We start from the raw sequence: 25,369 nt of genomic DNA on the forward strand, positions 1-25,369 counted from the left end.
TAAGGGTGGAGTTAATCTAATTTAAGAACCTGCACTTGGCTGGCCGACCTTTGACGAACTTTAGCCGATACTTCATCCCTCAGCCTACACCAAGTAATGGTGTTTATTTTTTCCACACATTATGAGTCTTTTCCAGTCAGGGAAACCTACCCTGTTTCTCAATTTGTCAAGTCAGGGAGTCCGGGTAAAATAGTAAAGGCACAAAACAATCCATCTTTCTAACTCTGAATAACTGCTAAACCCGCAGGAAGCGCTGGGCGGACCTCCAGTATCCCAGCATTCCTTGCGCTACCCGGTTGCTCTTCTCCCGTATCTCTATGGTAGAGTCAGCAACGGCGGAGGTCGCTGCGGTGAGGAAGAACGAGGGCTCGAACTTTCTTACTGGCCTGAGAGCTTTAGGGCTCCTGGGGTCACGATGTCAGAGAAAAAACAGCCGGTAGACTTGGGTCTCCTGGAGGAGGACGACGAGTTCGAGGAGTTCCCTGCGGAAGGTAGGCCGCGGCCCCTGGGCCTCGTGGACCGTGACTCAGGCCTCCGAGTGGAGGCGGTGCGAGTAGAAGGGCCCGGCCGGGGGGCGCCGGTGGGAAGTGAGGACCGTGCTGTTGGGACTCGAGGCTCTCTGCTCGCTCGACCCTTCACGGCTGGCTTCGGGGCGGAGTGTCACGGTGGGATTCACCTCAGCAGTGAGGCTGAATGTTCTGTTTCCTCACTGGGAGGAGCCACGGTGGTTCCCCAGCCCAAATCCGGGGTGGTGTGTCCTATTACGCTTCAGCTCGGTTACCCGCCACCTAGTTCGTATCTGCATAATCTCTTTTCCCTTTATTTATTGTTGTCGTTACTGTTGTTATTTGTTTTAGCAGTCTTCCTTTGCCTTGAACCCTTCCAGAGTTAAATTGTTCCTAGTTAGACCAGTGCTGCTTACTTTCAGGATTTCACACATGAAGCCTGTTGAGTAGAATGGGAGGATTAGGTGTCGATGCTTAATACCCGTTATTGCCTTTCTCTTGTTCCTCATTCATTTTTGATCACTTAAAGTTTTAGGATTTATAAAATCCTAAGACGTCTGCATTTTTGTTAGCTTCTTGGTTGCCAAGAGGAACTTTAGTTATCTCATTGTAGGTAATAGCAAATAGGTAACAGTGATTGAGTGGTTGCTTGTCTTGAGTGTTTTGCTTGTATTAACTTGATTCATTTTCACAAGTCTAGTAAGTAGTAACTGGCATTAACATTTTTCAGATAAACAAACAGAAGCTTAGAAAAGTTAAGAAACGTGCCCAGTGTTGCATAACTGGCTCGAAAAAATGGACAGGTGGTTCAGTTGACACTAGCACTCTTTAACTCTTTAGCCGTATTGCTTCTGTTTGTTAGATCGTTGTTGCCAGTTAGATTTCCAAAATTAATTGGGTTTTATGGACTAATTGTTATGCATAGGGTAAATATTTGTCTCCTAATGACAGGAGTGGCTTTTCTGAAAGTGGTAGAGAATTGGGGTTGATGTTGAACAAATCTGTTAAACAGTTATTGCGTCACCAAAATCTTCCCAAGTTGTACTACTGTGCCTAAAACCACATAGCTGTAGCATTTGTTATTTTAATTTATAGTGTATTCTGTTTAGTGGAAGACGACATTAGAGCACATACTACACAAACTCATAAACTAACTCAAAAGTACATTTATTTTCAGTTCTGGGATTCATTTTGTATTGTGTTTTGTTTTGGTAGTGGATTTATCTGTCCAGACATATTTTCTTGATCTCACTTTCAGGTTGGTTCATAATCCTTAACTGTCAGCTGCCTAGTAGAAAATTGGCTTATTGAGATTAGTATCTGCTTATAACTCAAACTTAATATTTGATATAGTTAGCATTTATTCCAGAGAAGGCAATGGCACCCCACTCCAGTACTCTTGCCTGGAAAATCCCATGGACAGAGGAGCCTGGTGGGCTGCAGTCCATGGGGTCCCTAAGAGTCGGACACGACTGAGCGACTTCCCTTTCACTTTTCACTTTCATGCATTGGAGAAGGAAATGGCAACCCACTCCAGTGTTCTTGCCTGGAGAATCCCAGGGACGGGGGAGCCTGGCGGGCTGCCGTCTATGGGGTCGCACAGAGTCGGACACGACTGAAGTGACTTAGCAGTAGCAGCAGCATTTATTCATTGTTTATCAGATACAAGATACAATATTAGGCACTTTATCTACATTTTATACTCTAATTTTCACAACTCTAAGGAAACTGAGGCTCAGAGATTGTAAAAATGTGTCATTAAGCGGTCGTCGGCATCTGAAAGGTCTTTGAGTCCCCAACCCAAGCAAAGTTCAGCCTAAATCCCTAACGTTTAGCAAAGTGCCTGGGACATGGTAGATGGTCAGTAAATGCTTGTTGAATGAATGAACCTATGTTTAGTACTTGAGAATTGACTGCTTAAAAAGTATGGTGGCTCAGATGGTAAAGCATCTGCCTACAATGTGGGAGACCTGGGTTTGATGCCTGAGTGGGGAAGATTCCCTGGAGAAGGAAATGGCAAACCACTCTAGTACTCTTGCCTGGAAAATTCCGTGGACAGAGGAGCCTGGTAGGCTACAGTCCATGGGGTTGCAGAGAGTCAGGCACGACTTCACTTTCACTTTTTCAAAGGTAATTGTGTACCTGATGATACATATGATGTTTCAGCAACTTTGATCAGTTTTTGCAGAATATGTTATTCTTGTACTAAGTTTATGTTGTGAGCATCAATTTATCCAAAATATTGGTAGTTACATATGTTAAAAAAAATCTTATTAAAGTTAAAAGGAAAAGCAAAGAATTTTTTTCCCTCCAAACAGACTGGTTTTCTCTCTCACAATAGACTGGTTTGTTAGCATTAGTAACTCACCATTTATTGGTCACCTAACAGAAAATTTATCATCTTTAGGTTTGAATATGTAGAACTTAATTCATTCAGGAAACTTTCTGTTGAGATTGAGAAATAACATTTGAAATGCCTTTGCACGTTCAGATTTTTGTTTTTTCTCCAGCTTATATTTCAAACAGGTAAAGTCAGAGATGTACTGTTCAAAGCACTACTTTGAAACTGGCCCGTTTTGAATCTTTCAGTATTTCAGTTTTCAGATCAGCTACTAGCGCCCTGAATTACTTTTCAAGTCTTTTCCCTTCTTTGGAGATTCTTTTCCTTGTGATTGTTTTTATGGTAAATATGCCATTGATAAACTTGCTAGCAGATAATGCTTAAAATTGCCTATAATCATCTGTTTGGTTTATAGGAGGTCTTACTTTCAATAGCCTGTTGGGTTCTATGCTCCAGAAAGTGGATGATGTCCATTATCTAGGGTAGCTTTCAGTTAAGAGCCCATTTCATGAAAGCCATTACTGAAATTGTGTATCTTTGGTTTGACTAAAGGATTGTAGGTCTTTTGAGGGTGTTGTTGCTTCATCTCATTCTGGATAAGAATGTGTTTGGTAGGGTGTCAATTCAATCATAAGGAAAGGGAATTTCTGTTTTAGAAAGGAAACTAAAATAAGGTGTTTTCATGGAGACTTCTTTGTTTCTTCTGAATAGGTGCTCTTCAGGGTGAGGTGTAACATGTGATTTTCTGAAGGTGCGAGGGAACCAATGCTCCTTTTTATAATTTAGAATGAAAATAAAAATAATCAAATGAGATCTAATTAAACTGAAAAGCTTCTGCAGCAAAGGAAACCATAAACTAAACAAAAAGATTACAGATGAGAAAATATCTACAAATGAAGGGACACACAAGGGTTTACTCTCCGGACTATTTTAAACTTTAAAACTGTGGATCTGTATTACATTGTTAGTCCTCACGATTCTAATGGTGGATATGTAATCTGGTCATAAACAGGAACTGTTAAAAATCATGTTTAGAATCTTTGTGAGTTCTGCAGCTTCTTGACTATTTAAACTGCTTGAGTATAGGCTTTATTTTATTGGAAGACTTTCCACATTTTGAGAATGATCTTAATAGTTTTGGAGGCTTGGAATGGTTAGAATTTTAGAACTGGAAAGCAACTTAAAGTCAAGAGAAGCTAGCATTTGTCAAGATCTTATAGCTAGGTTAGTAGTAGCAGGGTGGCACCTAAAATCGAACTACTCTGTAATATATTTGAAATTTTAAACATTGCAAATCAGACATAAAAGCTATTAAAATATTTTCATTAATCTCATTTCTCTAACAGAAGTGGTGTGAATAAAAATGGGAAGAGCAAGTGGGCCTTTAAGTTCTTTTATTCGCTTCTTCCTGTGCCAGAATTGAGAGGTTCCCCCCCTTTTTTGAGGGAAAAGAATATTTAAAATGAACCTGATTTTGCCTTCAGAAGCAATGATGTTTACAAGAAAATACTGTTACACTTAGTAGTCTGTAACTTTTCTATAAGTCAGTGGAACTGCTGTGCTAGCTGAAGCAGACTGTGTGCTAAATCGATTCAGTAGTGTCTGCCTCTGTGCGACCCTGTGGACTGTAGCCCGCCAGGCTCCTCTGTCCATGGGATTTGCCAGGCAAGAATACTGGAGTGGATTGCCATTTCCGCCTTCAGGGGATCTTCCCAACCCAGGGATTGAACGTGCGTCTGATGGTTCCCTAATGCTAGTATTAGCATTGTGGAATAACTGAGGCACTTTGGCCTGTGCCTAACAAAGTAGGATATCTTATAGTGTGGTTCTTAACCAGGGGAGTATTTTTGGATATCACATTCACTTGTCTAGTGAGAAAGTAAAATAACTGTTAGCATATAGTGGATAAAGATCAAGGATTTTAAATGCCTGCTATGCATAGACCAGTCCTGCTCAAGGAGGAGTTGTCCTATGAAAAATGTCACTGAGAAATATTTATGTGAACATTGGATACCAACTGAGCTAAATTCTCAACAAGAAGGTTCCTTAAAATCTTAAATGTTGCAAGTAGATACAGCTAATCCCATGCCAGATACTATACTAGTCAGTTTACTTAGAACCAGAAGGGCTTTGGTGTAATGGACACATAAATTAAATCACGTTTAAATTAATTGCATGGTAGTAGCAAGAAACGTAGAATTATGTTAACTAAAATCTTTTAAGAAAAAAGATAAATAATAGTGAGGGACTTCCCTGGTGGTCTAGTGGCTAAGACTGAGCTCCCAGTGCAGGGGGTGCGGGTTCCATCACTGGTCAAGAAACTAGATCCTGCATGCCACAACCGAGTTCCCAGTGCTGCAACTAAAGATCCTGCATGCCACAACCAAGATCCGGCGCAGCCAAATAATAATACTAAAAAGAGCGGGCCGTGCCTCAGTCTTATATATATATTTTAAAAATAAATACAATACATGCTAAAGTCCATATGTGATTTCTGTTCATGGTAATCATATGCAAGAAGAAAGTTTTTGAGCCCCAAGATGGAATCTAGGATCAGACTTAGGTTCAGAATCCACCATTCATCAACTTTCAAGGTGTCAACTTGTAGTAGTTACTTAAATTCTTTAAAATATTTTTGCAGCAGAATATATAGGATGATTGTATAAGTAGCTGTTTATTTAAAAGTTAAACCTAAAAAAGGTATAAATTTAAAAGTGAAAGCACTGTTGCTCCTGCTTTCCCCAAAAACAATTCCCATGCTTCAGTATAACCAGTTAAACAGTTCTTTTAATATCCTTCTAGAGTTTATATATGAGATATGTGTGTGTGTGTGTATATTTCCTCACAAAGGACAGTATTTTATATACTGTTTTTCTACTTGCTTTTACGTTTATATCTTGGACATGTGTCACATTAATATAAACATCTATCTCATGCTTTTTAATAGTTGTGTTCTACTAGTCCATTGTATGCACATTAAATAATCTATAAATATTGATATCTAGTGGTTTTAGGTTTTTTTGTTTGCTTGTTTTTATGCTTTGTTTTTTTCTGTTACAGAATATATTGAAGTAAATATTCTTATATTTTTGCTTTTGTTCTTGTAAGATAAATTCTTAGAAGTTGTCAGATCAACTCAAAATTCATTTTTAATTTTGAAATATAATTTTTATTTTAAAAAATTACAAACTTACAGAATAATTGAAAGTATAATACAAACAACTCCCCCCACCCCAGCTACTTGAGAGTAAGTTGCCAACCTGATGTTCATCACCTCTACATATTTTAATGTGTATGTCCTACAAAGACATAACCTCAATACAATATACAAAATTGGAAATTAACACACAGATGTATAACTATCATCTAATCCACAGGTACCTTTCAGATTTATCCAGTTGTTACAGTAATATTTTGATTAAAATCATGGATTACATTCAGTTGTCTCTTCTGTGTACCTCTTGTCCTCTTCAGTCTACAGCAGGTGTCTCTGTTTGACTTTTATGATTTTGATGCTTTTGAAGATTACAGGCAAGTTATAGTATGTTTCTCAACTTAGGATTGGCTCATATTTCTATATGAGTAGATTGAGGTTCTGTACCTTGGTAGGAGTATCATAGTAGTGATGTTGTGTTTCCACTGCATCCTGTCAGGTGGAACATGATAGTTATTCCAACTAACACGGAATAGTTGGAATAACTATCCAACATGATAGTTATCAGTTGTGTTCTACTAGTTCATTGTATGCACATTAAATATTCTGTAAGTATTTATTGATACCTAGGTAGTTTTAGGTTTTTTGTTTGCTTGTTTTTATGCTTTGTTTTTTCTGTTACAGAATATATTGAGGTGAATATCCTTATATCTTTGCTTTTGTTCTTATTTGTAAGATAAATTCTTAGGATAGTTGGATAGTTATTCCAACTATCATTCCAACTATTAACAATGGAATAAATTAACACTCATTTATTCCATTGTTGATAATCTCTTTATTAAATTAGCATCTGTGATTCTTTTCCATTGTTAGATTACACATTTTCCCTTTGTAATTAATAGGTATTTTACCAAGAGGGACTTTGAACCTATGTAAATATAGTTTTCCACTCATTATCAGACTTTGAGTTTATTCGTTTGTATATTTGTATCAGTACAGATTCATGGATTCTCATTCAGTTGGTTATAATTTGTGGCTATTATTTATTTTGATCTTTAGGTTGTCCCAAATTTGAACATCAGAAATCCCAGCAAGCTGTCTTCTGTGACCTTTTGATGTCATCATCATTCTTTGTGCATTTCATAACATTCTGATACAACAAATTATTTCAAGCTAATCTTATCTTTTCCTGTTCCAGTCCTGGAATCAGCCATTCCTTTAAGCTGCATTCGTTTTGGTGGAGAATACTTGGATGGCAAGGTCTTAACCTCCAGTTGTGCTAATGACTTTTGAGACACTCTCAATGGAAGGAGCTAGGAAATACACAAGTGTGTGTGTGTGTGTGTCTTTGTGTGTGTGTGTATTCTTTTACATCTATTTATGTATGTGCTTATATTAAACCAGAAGTTCAGATAGATATCTCTAGTTTACAGTTCAACACCATAGAGCTCATTCTAGTTTATTCCCTTTCCACATTTGTGACTTTCTTCCCCAATAGTGAGAAACCTGGCTCCTGTTATCATAAATAATTGTCTATTGGGTGATTATCCTTCCTAACCAATGTTTGTTGCCCTCTCCACCCCACAAATCCCCTTGTTATCTCACTTGGGCTTTAACATTGTATGCCAGGCCACTGTCACCTCTCCTTCCTCTAGTCTTAGATGGTTTCTTCACTCTGTCTTGGCTATGACACAGCAACCACACAACACTGCCCCTCCACAGGAATGCACTCCTGGCTCTGCTTGGGCTCTGACACCTTATTCAGAACCAGATACCTTTTGAATTTTGACATAGTCTCAAATTGCCATTTACAAGTGTTTAGGTGCTCAGTCGTTTCCGACTCTTTGCAAAGCCCCATGGACTGTAGCCCACCAGGTTCCTCTGTCCATGCGATTCTCCAGGCAAGAAGACTGGAGTGGATTGCCATTTCCTTCTCCAACTATAGTTCACCTTTTCCCTCAGAAGGTTCCCTACACTCCATATTAAACATTTTAGTCTTTACAAACCTGAGGGATGAAAATGGAATTGCATCATTTTGATTTGGATTTATTTCTTTGAGTGACATTAACTATTGCATTTTTTCTTGAATTGTTACCTTCTTAATCCTCAGTTCCTTCATATAATTTGTGGATAATAATTAGAGACATGTAAGGATTATTTGATTGTGTTAGTCTGTTTGAGCTGCCATAACAAAATACCGTAGCTTGAGTGACTTAATAATAATTAATTTTCCTTCAATTTGGATTGTGAGAGGTCCAAGATTAAGTTCAATACCTGTTCAGTACCTGGCGAGGGTTCTCATCCTGGCTTGCAGATTGTTGCCTTCCTACCATATCCTTACAGGATAGAGAGAGAGCTCTCTGGATTCTCTTCTAATAACACTAATTTCATTATGAGGACTCTACTTTCATGATTTCATACTACCCTCATTACCTTCTAAAGTCCCCATCTCCAAATACCATCACAATGAGAGTGATTAGGGCTTCAACTTATAAATTTCAGGGTTTGACACAAGCATTCAGTCCATAAGAATGATATATTTTATGTACAGCATAGAATTTGGCACACAGTTGGTATTCAGTGAACATTAGTCCCCCCCTTTTTTTCTCCCTCCTAATCTTAAGGATTTGGATTTTTGCATGTTTGGTATTTATTTAATTTGAACCATTTTTGATAAATATTTTGTAATTTTAGATGTATCCAAAATTAAGCTTGTTGAGTTTGTGGGTTATTTGATTATTTTTTAGTATTAAAAACTTACAAATTAAAAAACATTGTCAAAAGTTTTTCCAAAAGTACTTTAAAAATAGTTGGTTATTTACATAAAATATGAAGATATATACTGGCATACATTGTTTTAAGAATGTGTACAGGAGATATAAAGAAATACAGTGGAATGAAAAAACCCCAAATCAAGATACTGGTGCTTGCCAGAGCTTTGTGAGAGGTGTGACTCAGGATATTAAACAGTAAAACTACTTGGAAAAACTATTTGCTTATTTATTTAACTTAGTGGAATGAAGAAGTATTAAGCAGTTGTGATTTAAATAGTGTTCAGCGTTACGTAGTAATGTTTTTAAGCATAATCCATTGAAAGATGTGATGAACAGTGAAAATGAGGGAAAAATAGAAGTTTCAAAAACTATACTTATACTCTTCTGTAGTATTAAAAATTCACCAAATACTTTTTTTTTTTTCCAATTTTCTGTTCTATTATTGATGTAATGCTTGGTAGAAATAGTATTATCTTTATTCTGGACCCATTTTCTCTCTTTTACCTCAATCACCCCTTAAGTTTCCTTGCAGTGGTTAGCATGTAATAAATAACTTACTAATTGGATATATGTTTGTAGAGTGTTTCCTATAAATCTGGCACTGAAAGGTGCAGAATGAGAATGATTCTAGCTGCCATTTATCAGTACAAAGTGCTTTAAATAGTCTTGTGTAATCCTCATAGCAGCCTAATGACAGTTTTATAATTGGGGTTCAGCAAAATAACTTAACCAAGGACAAAGTTAACTAGAAGCTGCATTGAGTCAAATTTGACTCTTCAGGTAGATATTTGCCTTTGAATTTAGTGATATAAATGTCAGTGGAGATACGGATCAGTAAGTTTTCATGCCAGGCTTGCGCTTTTTAGTATTTTGCAGGTGCTTATCCTTTGGGGAGGGCTCCAAGCCTTTCTCTCCCTACCTCCAATTAAACCAGAACACCTTTGCTTTTGACTGTGTTTATCTGTTGGGTTTCTGGGTAAGATTTTGCTTGGTTTCCTACCAGTGGAAGGGCAATTACTGGTGGTGTGGGATTAAGCCGTTGATAGTAAAGTGCAGCAGCAGTTTAAAAGAAGGGAAATTATTTCCAGTTGTGTACCATGTGAGGCAGTAACATTTGAACAGAGCTTTCAAAATGTAGAAATGTAGGAAAGGGATTTCCAGAAAAAAAGAGGAGTACATACTTGGAGGTATAAAATCAGTGTGTACGTGTGTTTTATTTGACTGTGAAATAGTTGCACACACAGGTAGTTTGGGGCCTAATCGTGGAAAGCTTTAAGCCACATGACCAGTTTGGACCTGATCCTTAGGTAGATGAGAAGGGGGGGGATTGTTTGTTTGATATGTGTAAGTTTCCTTAGGCAATAGGCAGTTTAGGAAAAATTAACCCAGCAGAATTAATTTGAAAGGATAGAAAGAAAGAGTCAGGGAAGCTAATTAGCAAATTGTTCAAATAGCTTAGTTAGGACTAAGGGCCTGTAGTAGGTTGTTATTAGGAAAGAATGATTCAGAAATAGCAAGGAAGCTTCGGCAACTAGTTTGATACAGAGTGTGGGAATAGGAAAAATCAGGGATTGTGATTTTACACTTCCATGACTAGTGGAAAGACCGATGGTGGAAAAGATAAGAATAGTTAATGGCTTTGGGGAATTTTATAGAATTCAAGAGAACTAAAGCACTAATCAACAAAGGATCAAAGTCAGTGTGTTTGTAGTGGAATCTGATACACACACACACACACACACACAACATATATTGTTGTTGTTCAGTTGCTAAGTTATGTCTGACTCTTTGTGATCTCATGAACTGCAGCACACCAGGCTTCCCCGTCCCAGTGTTTGCTCAAACTCACATCCATTGAGTTGGTGATGCCATCCAACCTTCTCATCCTCTGTTGCCCGCTTCTCTTCCTGCCCTCAATCTTGCCCAGCATCAGGGTCTTTTTCCAGTGAGTTGGCTCTTCACATCAGGTGGCCAAAGTATTGGAACTTCAGCAACAGTCCTTCCAATGAATGTTCAGGGTTGATTTCTTTTAGGATTGACTGACTTGAACTCCTTGCTCTGAGGGACCCTCAAGAGTCTTCTGGAGCTCCATAATTCAAAAGCATCAGTTCTTCGGTACTTAGCCTTCTTTATGGTCTAATTCACACATCCGTACATGACTACTGGAAAAACCATAGCTTTGACTGTATGTACCATTCTTGGCAAAGTGATGTCTCTGCTTTTTAATATACTGTCTAGGTTTGTTATAGCTTTTCTTCCAAGGAGCAAGTGTCTTTTAATTTCATGACTGCAGTCACAGTCCACAATCATTTTGGAGCCCAAGAAAATAGTCTGTCACTGTTTTCATTTTTTCCCCATGTATTTGCCATGAAGTGATGGGACTAGATGCCATGATCTTAGTTTTTTGAATGTTGAGTTTTAAGCCAGGTATGTTTAATTAGTGATGAAAGGAATTATGTTTGAACTTCCTTTTTAAAAAAATGTAAGAAAAATTACAAAGAAAGGCAATGCCAAAGAATGCTCAAACTACCAGACAATTGCACTCATCTTACATGCTAGTAAACTAATGCTCAAAATTCTCCAAGCCAGGCTTCAGCAATATGTGAACCGTGAACTTCCTGATGTTCAAGCTGGTTTTAGAAAAGGCAGAGGAACCAGAGATCAAATTGCAAACATCCGCTGGATCATAGAAAAAGCAAGAGAGTTCCAGAAAAGCATCTATTTCTGCTTTATTGACTATGCCAAAGCCTTTGACTGTGTGGATCACAAGAAACTGTGGAAAATTCTGAAAGAGATGGGAATACCAGACCACCTGATCTGCCTCTTGAGAAATTTGTATGCAGGTCAGGAAGCAACAGTTAGAACTGGACATGGAACAACAGACTGGTTCCAAATAGGAAAAGGAGTTCATCAAGGCTGTATATTGTCACCCTGTTTATTTAACTTATATGCAGAGTACATCATGAGAAACGCTGGACTGGAAGAAACACAAACTGGAATCGAGATTGCTGGGAGAAATATCAATAACCTCAGATATGCAGATGACACCACCCTTATGGCAGAAAGTGAAGAGGAACTCAAAAGCCTCTTGATGAAAGTGAAAGAGGAGAGTGAAAAAGTTGGCTTAAAGCTCAACATTCAGAAAACGAAGATTATGGCATCTGGTCCCACCACTTCATGGGAAATAGATGGAGAAACAGTGCAAACAGTGTCAGACTTTATTTTTCTGGGCTCCAAAATCACTGCAGATGGTGACTGCAGCCATGAAATTAAAAGACGCTTACTCCTTGGAAGAAAAGTTATGACCAACCTAGATAGCATATTCAAAAGCAGAGACATTATTTTGCCAACAAAGGTTCATCTAGTCAAGGCTATGGTTTTTCCTGTGGTCATGTATGGATGTGAGAGTTGGACTGTGAAGAAGGCTGAGCGCCGAAGAATTGATGCTTTTGAACTGTGGTGTTGGAGAAGACTCTTGAGAGTCCCTTGGACTGCAAGGAGATCAGCCCTGGGATTTCTTTGGAAGGAATGATGCTAAAGCTGAAACTCCAGTACTTTGGCCACCTCATGCCAAGAGTTGACTCATTGGAAAAGACCCTGATGCTGGGAGGGATTGGGGGCAGGAGGAGAAGGGGACGACAGAGGATGAGATGGCTGGATGGCATCATTGACTTGATGGACATGAGTCTGAGTGAACTCCGGGAGTTGGTGATGGACAGGGAGGCCTGGCATGCTGCAATTCATGGGGTCGCAAAGAGTCGGACACGGCTGAGTGACTGATCTGATCTGATGTAAGTTATCTTGGGCCTCTGTTTCAGATTCTGAACCACAAACAACTGAAAACTCACCAGTAGTCTGGTAGCAACATCGTTTAAGACTTTGTTGTTTGCTCTGAAGTTCTCCACTGAAATTTTTGATCCTTGTTGGAGAAAATTTAGATATAGTACAATGGTGCTATGCTGGCGGTGATTTCCTAGCTACTGGGTATGGAGATGTTTTTGTACCATGATAACCTACAGAAATGAAATTTTATTAAAAAAAAGTGTGATATGTTTTATGCAACTTAAGCAGGAACATGTATAAATTTATCTCAGAATGACTAGATATAGTGTGGCTTTATTATCATATTTATGACTGTAATGATGCTATTTGCAACTATTGCTGTCTCACCTATGGTGGTGAATGTACAATTTAAAACTTTTTTGAACTTTCCTTTGTTTCTTTTATATTTTTCTTCTTGTAATGTTCTGTATATACATGCACATTTTTTATTTGAAGGAACTTTGTTGGAGATTAGTTTGTTTATATTCAGAGTAGTTTTACTGTTAAGGAATGATGAGAGTTTGATGCTCCTGAAAATCGCTGTAAAATAGAACATTTGCAACCCTATTTGGTATAAATAGAATTTCCTCTTTACTTTTCTCCCAAGTGATATACTTCATACTTTCAAGAAATTTCAGAATGTATGTTGGAGAGTGGGGAGAGTAAATACTTTTAAAAACATTGAGAGAAAAACTTTTTCACACTTAAATGTCAAGGTAATACTTAGATGAAGTATTGGGATCTTTGATAACTCTGATTTTTGAAATTTAAAGCTAGTCAAAGATATAATTCTCACTGGCAACTGTGAACAAAGCCAAATTTGGGGCAAAGTCTCAAATAATTAAGGATTGCTAGAAACTTATGTATTAGGCATCTGTTATTGGTTATTTCCAATTCTGACTTCTTAAAATATGGTAATTTTTTTTACCAGTACACATCTGGAGGTCTGCACACTGAAGTAAACACAGCTGTGGTTATTTAAATGATTAATCACAACCTTGGCAGTGCATTTAGTGTTGAAGATACAGTGTGTACTTTATAGTCATCTGTGTATTGAAGGAGGGCATTAGACATAAATCAGATACCCTTGATTTTTATTATTTTGCCCTTTTTTAAAAAAAAAGTATTTGTGAGTTTAATGCTTTAAAAGTAATTAAGATTGCGTGGTTATCAATGCAGTGTTATAATGGAAAAGTAAACACAGTTCAGAGATTTTTTGCAAGAGAAGTCTGCCAAATTCAGAGATTAATCAATCACGTTTTCATGTTGCATACTCATTTAGTTGTATTTACATATATTGTAGTTTATATATATTGTGACATGTATTGTATGGAGGACTTAAAAGAGTTGGAAATAAATTTGGGGATATTATACCCTATTTAAACTTTTTATGTAATATAGTTCATTCAGTACATTCCTAGATAATAAAGAAAATCTTTATTTACAGTTTTCGTTTAAAATAGTTTATAGATTCTGATTTGTTTTTGTATGCTCCCTAGTGTCAGACATAATTATAAAGTACTATATAATAATACCTAAGAAATATAGAGCTATTGTCATGAGTCTTTGTGTGTGTGTGTGTTCTACCTAAAATCTTGATCGCAATACTGTTTTTTCTCCATTTGTGAGCCAGTTTCTTTTTCTTGGGACTTTATTTCTACTTTCTTTTCCTTTTCTTGCCATTAAAGTTAAATGAAAGAGTTGTTAACAGAGAAAGAGATGTGTGACTCTTATGCTAAATAATCATCAGAATTCAACTTGATAAAGTGAAAATTGTGCTAGTCTTAAAATTTTTAAAAAGACACTGTTCAGGGACTTCCCTGGCAGTCCAGTATTTTAGACTCCACGCTTCCACTGCAGAGAGTGTTGATTTGATCCCTGGTCAGGAAACAGATTCCTGCATGCTGCAGTGACGCCCTCCCCCCAAAAAAGATAGTGTTCAAACTAATATTTCCCATATTATTAGTATGTGAAAGAGTTAAGAATTGGACCTCCTACAAAATAAGTTATTGAATCTTTTATGTTTCTTATTCTAGATTGCTTCTTATCTGAAGCAATAAAGTACAAATTAACAGTTTTTTTAAATCTCTTAAGGTTAAAAGAATTAAAGCCATCTTGAAGATAATTTAGTGACACAAGTAATAACAATATTAAAATCAGTGTTTTATTTTTTATTTATTTTTTTGGCCACACCTCACAGCTTGTGGAATCCTAGTTCCCCAACCAGGGATTGAACCCAGCCTTTGGCAATGAAAGCATGGAGTCCTAACCACTGGACTTTCAGGGAATTCCCTGAAATCAACACTTTAAATCAAATCATAATTAGATTAAAAGTTCCTGTGGGCCCTGTATTTTAATTGTTCTCGAAAGGGTAAACTTACAAGATTAAGAGAGAAATGTGAAATAAATGTTCTTGTTATATTTCTGACCTGAATCTTTTGATATATAATCATTTTCTTAAAATTTTAGGAAACTGGTTAGTTAGAAGTGGTTCAGGCAGATGTGAGGTTTGGTGTCTTAGAACCTTAAAGATCAGTTGTGACTTGAGCCTATGTCATCTCTTTTACTCAAGATCATGTATTATATTCTAATTAATGTATTTATGTATCAAATTAATCAAATCATAATATACTCAACTTATTTTTTGGAGCATTAAACTCTATTAGATATCTTTATAAAGATTCTTTAAAATATTAGTAAAATAGATGCTTCTTTTAACAATTCCTATTTCTAGGCTTAACTCAAATATGTTTAAAATCTGGAATTTGAGGTCATGAAATAATGTTAGAAAAAAGTTAGTGAATATTTTCTTGTAAAATAGTCTCTTTCTCTCTCTCTTTTTGTTTTTTTTTTTGGTAGTAGTAATGGTGGTGGTTTCCAAAGAGCGGTATGCTATATAGTGATCTCTAAGGCTTTCTCTGTTTCCAAAATTCTGCAATTTTAAATAATCTTCAGTCATTTTATAAAAATTTGAGGTATAAAGCCAAATTTTGCTACATTGATTTAATAAAATGATTTTGTATGGATTTTTTATACTGGAAGGTGTTAGTGAAATTAAATCAAGAAACAAAAAATCCTAAGCTGTCTATTAGTACTATTAGATAGCTCAGAGCTATAGGTTATAGGAAGACTGGAGGGGATGAGGATGAATAACATTTTATAGTTGTTATTCACTTGCTATAAAAGGGATTTTGGTGTTTTTTAGTTGCCAAGTCATGTATGACTCTTCATGACCCCATGGACTGCAGCATGCCAGGCTTCCCTGTCCATCACCAACTCCTGGAGGTGGCTCAACCTGATGTCCATCGAGTCAGTGATTCCATCCAGCCATCTCATCCTCTGTAGTCCCCTTCTCCTCCTGCCTTTAATCTTTCCCAGCATCAGGGTCTTTTCCAGTGAGTCAGTTCTTCACATCAGGTGGCCAAATTATTGGAGCTTCAGCATCAGTCCTTCCAATGAATATTCAGGGTTGATTTCTTTAGGAATGACTGGTTTGAACTCCTTGCAGTCCAAGGGACTCTCAAGAGTCTTCTCCAGCACCACAGTTCAAAAGCATCAATACTTCAGCGGTCTGCCTTCTTTATGGTCCAGATCTCATATCCATACATGACTCCTGGAAAGACCAAAGCCTTGACTAGATGGACCTTTGTTGGCAAAGTGATGTCTTTGCTTTTTAACACACTTGTCTAGGTTTGTGATAAAAGAGATAATGGATTGCATTTTTCCATTATAAGTTCAACATTCAAGAATTTGAATTTCTGTGATTTGAAGTCCCTTATTGAATTTTAATTAAAAGATAAAATCATGAGGTTGACTTTTGGTGATTTAGTTTTAGAGAAATATATCTACTCTTTGAGCTCCTTTTTAATTTAAAATTTGATTCAGGCTGCAACCCATACTATCTTAATGTTCCTGTTGTATACGTAATGCTGCAATTTCTTTATTTTTTGCCTTAAAACAGCTCCCTTCTTTCTGAGATTTCTTTGCTCTTAGAAGAATAAAAAGAAAATTTGTATATAAGAATTTAGAGAGTAAACAGTTTATTGATTGCAATGACAATATGAGAATAACAGTACTCTTTTATCCCTGTACCTAACGATTAACTCTTGACTTAACTAAGTCAGTTTGCTTGTTTATGAATGTTAAGAAATGTTATTTTTTAATCTTTAACCTTGGAAATAGATATCCTTTTCTTTTTTGGCCAAACTGTGTGGCCCCAGGACTTCATTCTCTGACGAAGGATGGAATCTGTGCCCTCTACAGTGGAAGCACAGGGTCGTAACCACTGGACCTCCCAGGAAGTCCCTCAATACACTATTTTTTTTCAAATTTGGTTGCGTTAGCTTTCTGAGCGCTCTTCCCATAGACTGAAGGAAATCCTAAATGTGATTTTCTTTTCTCTAACTTCTTAATCTGTACTCACTATAAACTATAGGTGGATTCATAAACAGAATAAAAAATTTTAATTTGAAAGGTACTTCTGTAAGAAAGGAGAACATGTAAGGGTATCTCTAGCCCAGTCAACTTAATTTTGAAATGTAGTTAATATTTAGTACTCTTAAATATTACTGTTGTTAAGGACCTCAGAGAATAGTAATAGGATTTGAATTTAGATCATTAAAAATATTTCCTCTTTGAGAATAATAATATTACTGGAATATGCAAAAATATTTATGCAGATAAAAATCAGTATTTTCCATTATTGAAAGTTTACTAATGAATGCCTTATTCACTACCCTATATAGGTGATTAAAACACAAGTGAGCACACACATTGCCATTGCCAATACATTTGCCTAAACTTACTAGGAACCTGAAATAAAATGCTTGAGAGAAACTTCCATCTTTTTAGGCACTGATATCGTAAAGAAATTTCCCATATGATCTCTCTTCAGGGAGCACTCAAAGAGATGATCATGTATTCTTACAGTAAATACAGTTGAGAATTTTACATGACTCATTCACAACACATGATATTATTATCTCTTCTGTTTTGAAATTTATACTCTTGATTCCACTGGAACCACCCACTGCCCTGAGATTGACCACTCAGAGGAAGAGAATTTGAGAAACGTAGTTCCATTTATCCAACATTTTTTTGAGTGCCTACTCTGAGCTTTCTTGGTGGCTCAGATGATAAAGAATCTGTCTGCAATGCAGGAAACTTGGGTTCAATCCCCGGGTCAGGAAGGTCCCCTGGAGAAGGGATTGGCAACCCACTCTAGTGTTCTTGCCTGCAGAATCCCATCAACAGAGGAGCCTGGTGGGCTAGAGTCCATGCGGTAGCAAAGAGTCCGACATGACTGAGCAGCTAACACACTATGTGCCCAGTACTCAACTCTAGATATTAGAGTTCCAAATTTAATAAAATATGCTTCCTACCTGAATGTTTGAATATTTGCTTATGTAAATAGTGGTAGTCATTTTGGGCATCAGTGGAAGGTAAGTATAGAGTAAGGAGGACAGAAAAAGACCACTAATAATTCATGATAGTAGTTACTTATTAGAAACATAGCTAAGAACATTTTAATCTTAAAAAAAAACCAATAAGAAAAGGAATGAGTTAGGCTTTTCTTATAAAGCACATACAGATTTTAAGCTATTCAGCAATGGTTCATATTGGTATTATATTTATCATATTATGTACCTAACAAAAAATTTTAAATGCCATTTGTCAACATACAGAAGAAAATACTTCCATTTACCTGGTTTTCCAAACCAGAAACTTGGGAGGCATCTTAGTTATCCTTTCTCCTTCAACTCTCACAATTATTCATTAAGTCCTTTTCATTTCAACTCAAAAATCTACTTACTCTCCCCCTCCCTATTATTGCTGCCATTTTGTTAAATTAAAAGAGATTATTTCCTTCATGAACTATTGAAGTGTTATTAAGTCGTGTCGGACTCTCTGTGGCCCCATGGACTGTAGCCCACCGGGCTCCTCTGTCCCTGGGATTCTCCAGGCAAGAATACTGGAGTTCATTGCCCTTTCCTTCTCCAGGAGATCTTCCTAACCAGAGATTGAACCCAGGTCTCCCACATGCAGGCAGATTCTTTACCATCTGAGTCACCAGGGAAGCCCTAGTAGGACACATTTAAGAGTGAGTGTGACACATGCTTACTGTTTTTGGAGGGGATGGGATCAAACAAAAATATGCAAGATCGATTTAGTTCTTTTGAATCTTTCACAACATAAGCATATGCACAACAGGTATCATGTAGCTAAGAGTATAGAGATAAATAAAAATTTTTACTCTTAAGGAGCTCAGATGCTCTGAATGGATATAGACATATAAACTGAGAATTAGGATTGTACAGTGTGTAGGTGTTGTGATAGAGATATACATGAAAGAGGGGACCATAACTGAAGGAAGAGAGGGAATTAGGAAGGCTTCCAGAGGTGATATCCAGACTGGTTTTTTAAAAGCTGTTTTTCTCAGATTTTGAAACTTTGAACCCTGTAGAAGTTTTTGAGGGCACAAAAAGGGGTTGTATAATGGGTGAAGGGATCAAAAGGTACACATTTGCAGTTATTTAAGTCATGAGAATGTCATGTATAGCATGGTGACTGTAGTTACTAATACCCTGTGGCATGTTTGAAAGTTGCTAGGAGAGTAGATCTTAAAAGTCCTCGTCACAAGGAAAAAAATGTGTATGCTGGTGATGGATTTTAATTCAACTCATTGTGGTGATCATTTCTCAGTGTATACAAATATCAAATAATGTATGCTAACACCTACTGTTATATGTCAATTATACCTCAAAAAAAGGTCAGCAAACACCCACATTTCATTAGTTAGCATTTTCTCATATTTACTTTGTTTCTATCAAAGTATGATGTAATATATATATTTGTGGGTGTGTATTGGAGAAGGCAATGGCACTTGCCCACTCCAGTACTCTTGCCTGGCAAATCCCATGGATGGAGGAGCCTGGTGGGCTGCAGTCCATGGGGTCGCTAAGAGTCGGACATGACTGAGCGACTTCCTTTCACTTTTCACTTTCCTGCATTGGAGAAGGAAATGGCACCCCACTCCAGTGTTCTTGCCTGGAGAATCCCAGGGATGGGGGAGCCTTGTGGGCTTCTGTCTATGGGGTCGCACAGAGTCGGACACGACTGAAGCGACTTAGCAGCAGCAGTGTGTGTGTGTGTATATATATATTTGAGAAGCATTTGCAAGTAAACACAACAAAATGACACTTGGTTCTTAAATATTTCAGCATGCATATCTTAATAAGGACATTCTCTAAGACAATTTTACAACCGTATTTAAGAAAATATTCTGCTTTTTACTATTTGTGTATGAGTTATCTTTTTATTTATTTTTGGCTTTGCTAGTTCTTCTATATTGCATGCCCTTTTCTCTAGCTATGGTGAACAGGCTCCTCATAGCAGTGGATTGTCTTCTGTGGAACATGCTAGGGTGTGCAGGCTTCAGTAGATGCAGCTCCTGGGCTCCAGAACATGGGCTCAATAGTTTGGGCACACTGGTTTAGCTGCTCTGTGGTATATGGGATCTTCCCAGACCAGGGATTAAACTCATGTCTCCTTCATGGGCACTGGCTCACCACTGAGCCACCAGGGAAGCCCTGAGTTATCTTTTTTTTTTTTTAGCAGTTTTGAATTCCAGGCTGATCTCTTCCTGCTGCTGAACTTACTTTAGTGTTACTGGTGCTGTGTTTTGAATGACTGTGTAATAGACCTTATAAAAATAAGCCCAAGGAAAAATCAACAGTAAAATATCCTCCTGAAGTTATAATAAATTTTCATGGCAAATAGAATTTTTTGTATTAACTACTATTTTAGATTATCTGCAAATTCAAAAATTGAGAAGACAAGATAGCATCAATTGAGATGTAAAGAGGAAGATTTCTATATCTCATAAATATGGTTTTAGATGTTTTGAATTGAGAGATTCTTAAGTAGCAAGCTTTCTGAAGCTTTTCTCTTTATGGAAATAATGTATGAGAAATGCTTAGCATCTGTTTCTGTTTTTTAGACTGGGCTGGTTTAGATGAAGATGAAGATGCACATGTCTGGGAGGATAATTGGGATGATGACAACGTAGAGGATGACTTCTCCAATCAGTTAAGGTAAGTTTAACTCAAAATTTATATAGCTTAGTATTGTAAGTATGGAATTTGTAAAATATATGACAATTGACCTTTGAAATATTTCTGAATTATGAAAAGTAAGATACATTGCCTTCATCTCTTGTGTTTCTAAACATGAACTCTTTGGGTAATTGCATAGAACTTTTGTTCTTTCTGGTCTCTTTATAAAAGTAGTTAAATAGAAGCATATTTGTCTTTTTTATCCTTGTGGGTTTAATTCTGTCACTTTTAATTTTCTACCAATATTGAACAACTCAGCAGAAATTAGAATCTTGAAGTACTCAGACCCAATGTATTAGTGATTCTCAAACAGGGATGGAGATTGAGGTGTTGGGAATGTACTTTTTCATATTCATGTGCAGTTCAGTTCAGTCGCTCAGTCGTGTCCGACTCTTTGCGACCCCATGAATTGCAGCACTCCAGGCCTCCCTGTCCATCACCGACTGCTGGAGTTCACTCAGACTCATGTCCATTGAGTCAGTAATCCCATCCAGCCATCTCATCCTCTCTCGTCCCCTTCTCCTCCCGCCCTCAATCTTTCCCAGCATCAGGGTCTTTACAAATGATTCAGCTCTTCTCATCAGGTAGCCAAAGTATTGAAGTTTCAGCTTCAACATCAGTCTTTCCAGTGAACACCCAGAACTGATCTCCTTTAGAATGGACTGGTTGGATCTCCTTGCAGTCCAGGGGACTCTCAAGAGTCTTCTCCAACACCACAATTCAAAAGCATCAATTCTTCTGCACTCAGCCTTCTTTATAGTCCAACTCTCACATCCATACATGACCACAGGAAAAACCATAGCCTTGACTAGACGGACCTTTGTTAGCAAAGTAATGTCTCTGCTTTTTAATATGCTGTGTAGGTTGGTCATAACTTTCCTTCCAAGGAACAAGCGTCTTTTAATTTCATGGCTGCAGTCACCATCTGCAGTGATTTTGGATCCCCAAAAAAATAAAGTCAGCCACTGTTTCCCCATGTATTTGCCATGAAGTGATGGGACCAGATGCCATGATCTTAGTTTTCTGAATGTTGAGCTTTAAGCCAACTTTTTCACTCTCTTTCACTTTCATCAAGAGGCTCTTTAGTTCTTCTTTACTTTCTGCCATAAGGGTGGTATCATCTGCATATCTGAGGTTATTGATATTTCTCCCGGCAATCTTGATTCCAGCTTGTGCTTCTTCCAGTCCAGTGTTTCTCATGCTGTACTCTGCATATAAGTAAAATAAGCAGGGTGACAATATACAGCCTTGACGTACTCCTTTTCCTATTTGGAACCAGTCTGTTGTTCCATGTCCAGTTCTAACTGTTGCTTCCTGACTTGCATACACATTTCTCAAGAGGCAGGTCAGGTGGTCTGGTATTCCCATCTCTCTCAGAATTTTCCATAGTTTCTTGTGATCCACACAGTCAAAGGCTTTGGCATAGTCAATAAAGCAGAAATAGATATTTTTCTGGAACTCTCTTGCTTATTTGATGATCCAGCAGATGTTGGCAATTTGATCTCTGGTTTTTCTGCCTTTTCTAAAACCTACTTGAATGTCTGGAAGTTCAGGGTTCACGTATTGCTGAAACCTGGCTTAGAGAATTTTGGACATTACTTTACAATTGTGTGGTAGTTTGAGCATTCTTTGGCATTGCCTTTCTTTGGGATTGGAATGAAAACTGACCTTTTCCTGTCCTGTGGCTACTGCTGAGTTTTCCAAATTTGCTGGCATATTGAGTGCAGCACTTTCACAGCATCATCTTTTAGGATTTGAAGTAGCTCAACTGGAATTCCATCACCTTCACTAGCTTTGTTCGTCGTGATGCTTCCTAAGGCCCACTTGACTTCACATTCCAGGATGTCTGGCTCTAGGTCAGTAATTACACCATTGTGATTATCTGGGTCGTGAAGCTCTTTTTTGTATAGTTCTTCTGTGTATTCTTGTCACCTCTTAATATCTTCTGCTTCTGTCAGGTCCATGCCATTTCTGTCTGTTATTGAGCCCATCTTTGTTTGAAATGTTCCCTTGGTATCTCTAATTGTCTTGAAGAGATCTCTAGTCCTTCCCATTCCATTGTTTTCCTCTGTTTCTTTGCACTGATCGCTGAGGAAGTCTTTCTTATCTCTCCTTGCTGTTCTTTGGAACTCTACATTCAAATGGGTATATCTTCCCTTTTCTCCTTTGCTTTTCACTTCTCTTCTTTTCACAGCTATTTGTAAGGCCTCCTCAGACAGCCATTTTACTTTTTTGCTTTTTTACATTTTTACTTTTTCTGGGGGATGGTCTTGATCCTTGTCTCCTGTACAATGTCATGAACCTCTGTCTGTAGTTCATCAGGCACTCTGTCTATCAGATCTAGTCCCTTAAATCTATTTCTCACTTCCACTGTATAGTCATAAGGGATTTGATTTAGGTCATACCTGAATGGTCTAGTGGTTGTCTCCACTTTCTTCAGTTTCAGTCTGAATTTGGCAATAAGGAGTTCATGATCTGAGCCACAGACAGTTCCCTGTCTTGTTTTTGCTGACTGTATAGAGCTTCTCCATCTTTGGCTGCAAAGAATATAATCAGTCTGATTTCGATGTTGGCCATCTGGTGATGTCCATGTGTAGAGAGTTTATAAATATAATTGGTCTCTACCTCCTGTCATGAGGGAAAAGACACACACAAAGCTGAGTGAATTTGGTGACTTACTACCTAAATCTTAGATTGAATCTTGGGTGTTTTTTTTGTTGTTGTTGTCGTAAAATAAGGGAGAATGAATAATCTACATTGATTTTGTTTAAAGGCAGCAGAAGCTATTGTTTAAGATATTACATTCATTTTAAATAGGAAACATGTGAAGGACAGGCATTACAATCTTCAATTTCCTGGGATGGGGGAAAACTGAAACATTTTAGTTAAATTTAGCAAAGGAAGGGATAGAATCAGAAACTTGTGCTGATCTCTTGACTCCTAATCCAGTGTTTCAGCACCAGCCCATACCATCCTCTATACCTGAGCAGAAGACAAAGATGATTCATATGAATAAGCTCTAGCTTTAATATTATTCATGGACTTTAGGTCAGTATTTATATTATAAATACCTAAAAATTTTAAGGAAATGAGTTTGGGGAAATGAATAATATATATCATTCCTACCATGTATTTTTTTTCCTAACGTGTAATTTTTGCATTGCATTTACATTAGATTGTGTGATAGTGTCTAAGCTAAATTACGCTTGAGAACTAATGTCTTTTTATCTTAGATATAATGATATAGTTGTGCACATTAATCATACTTAACATTTGTACATTGTTTTATAAATTGGCCCTCATGTAATTTTGTTGTGAACTTTTATAAAATCTAAATTGTGGCAGATCAGTTCCTGGTGATACTTGGAATGGTAGTGTAAATAAATAACTGAAACTGATTATACGACTCAAAACCTTTTTTTGCAAATGTTTATACAGTGCAAATCAGCAGGACTGAAATTTCAGGTTGAAAAAATTACTTAAAATTGTAAAAAGTATGTTTTAACAGTGTTTGTGCCAGTACACGTTTTTGAAATTTTTATCCATATTTAAAGTTAGGAAAGGGAAAGGAGATGGTGGGACGAATGGAGTGAGTAGCATGGAAGCATATACCATAGGTAAAATAGATAGCCAGTGGGAAAATCCTGTATGACTTGGGCAGCGCAAACCAGGCTCTGTGACATCCTAGAGGGGTGGGAGATGGGAGGGAGGTTCAAGAGGAAGGGGACATATATATATACCTGTGGCCAATTTATATTGATGTATGGCAGGAACTAACACAATATTGTAAAGCAGTTATCCTTCAGTTAATAATAAATAAGTTAAAAAAGAAGTCTTATTTAATACTTTATATTACTGTATTTATTTTGCCTACATATAGTTAACAGAATAATTCTCACACACCTTTAAATTTGATTAATAACTTTTGGTTACGGTGATATGTATGTCAGTATGAAAAGTAATCTCTTTGTTCTTTATGTATAAATAACAGTATGATTATAAAAATCTCTGAAAGTTTGGTAGCAGTGTCTAGTGTTCTTAGCCATATGGTTAATGATACTTAAAATTTATGCTTAAATATTTATTATGAACAGAATAATTATACAGTATTTGGAGAATATCACTAATTCCCTCACATTTCTTCCATAAATACATTTATCAGAGAAATAAGGAATATAAAACACAGGTTTATTAATGGGAAAGCAGTTTTATTGTCATTATGTTGATACACATCCAGTTTCCTTCTTAGGGACTAAAGTAAAACTATTTGGTAGTATTTTAAATTGATGTTCAGGCTGTTAGCTCATTTATTTATTAATTGTGTAATTTTTAAAAATTATCTTTTTTCTTTATCATAAAGAATGCCTAGTGATGATGTTCTTTTGTCTGTCTTTATAGAGCTGAACTAGAGAAACATGGGTATAAGATGGAGACTTCATAGCATCCAGAAGAAGTGTTGAAGCAACCTACACCTGAACTGTTTACTAAATTCTAGAACAGAGAACCCAGGCTGGGATACCTACAAATGTTTATTTCATTACCTGCTTTGATTTATCTTTGTTTTTGTAATGCAAAAAAATAAATGTTTTGATCTAATTTTGGTTTGGTTCAGAAGTCTTCATCTTTTGACTGTAATCATTAATTTTCTGATTGTGCTT

General features: G+C 37.0%; 1 protein-coding gene across 1 annotated transcript; it reads left to right on the forward strand.

Moving 5' to 3' along the window:
• Nucleotides 1-310: 310 nt before the first annotated feature.
• SEM1 (SEM1 26S proteasome subunit) lies at nucleotides 311-25,307 on the forward strand. The gene is made up of 3 exons (XM_086397731.1): nucleotides 311-491; nucleotides 20,597-20,690; nucleotides 25,110-25,307. The coding sequence occupies exons 1-3, from the start codon at nucleotides 416-418 to the stop codon at nucleotides 25,150-25,152; spliced, it is 213 nt and encodes a 70-aa protein (XP_086253857.1). The 5' UTR covers nucleotides 311-415; the 3' UTR covers nucleotides 25,153-25,307.
• The last annotated feature ends 62 nt before the right edge of the window (nucleotides 25,308-25,369 follow it).

Source organism: Bos grunniens, chromosome 4 (assembly GCF_055505025.1).
Source record: "Bos grunniens cultivar Pamir isolate PY7600 chromosome 4, Bosgru_T2T1.0, whole genome shotgun sequence".
NCBI classification, from domain to species: Eukaryota; Metazoa; Chordata; class Mammalia; order Artiodactyla; family Bovidae; genus Bos; species Bos grunniens.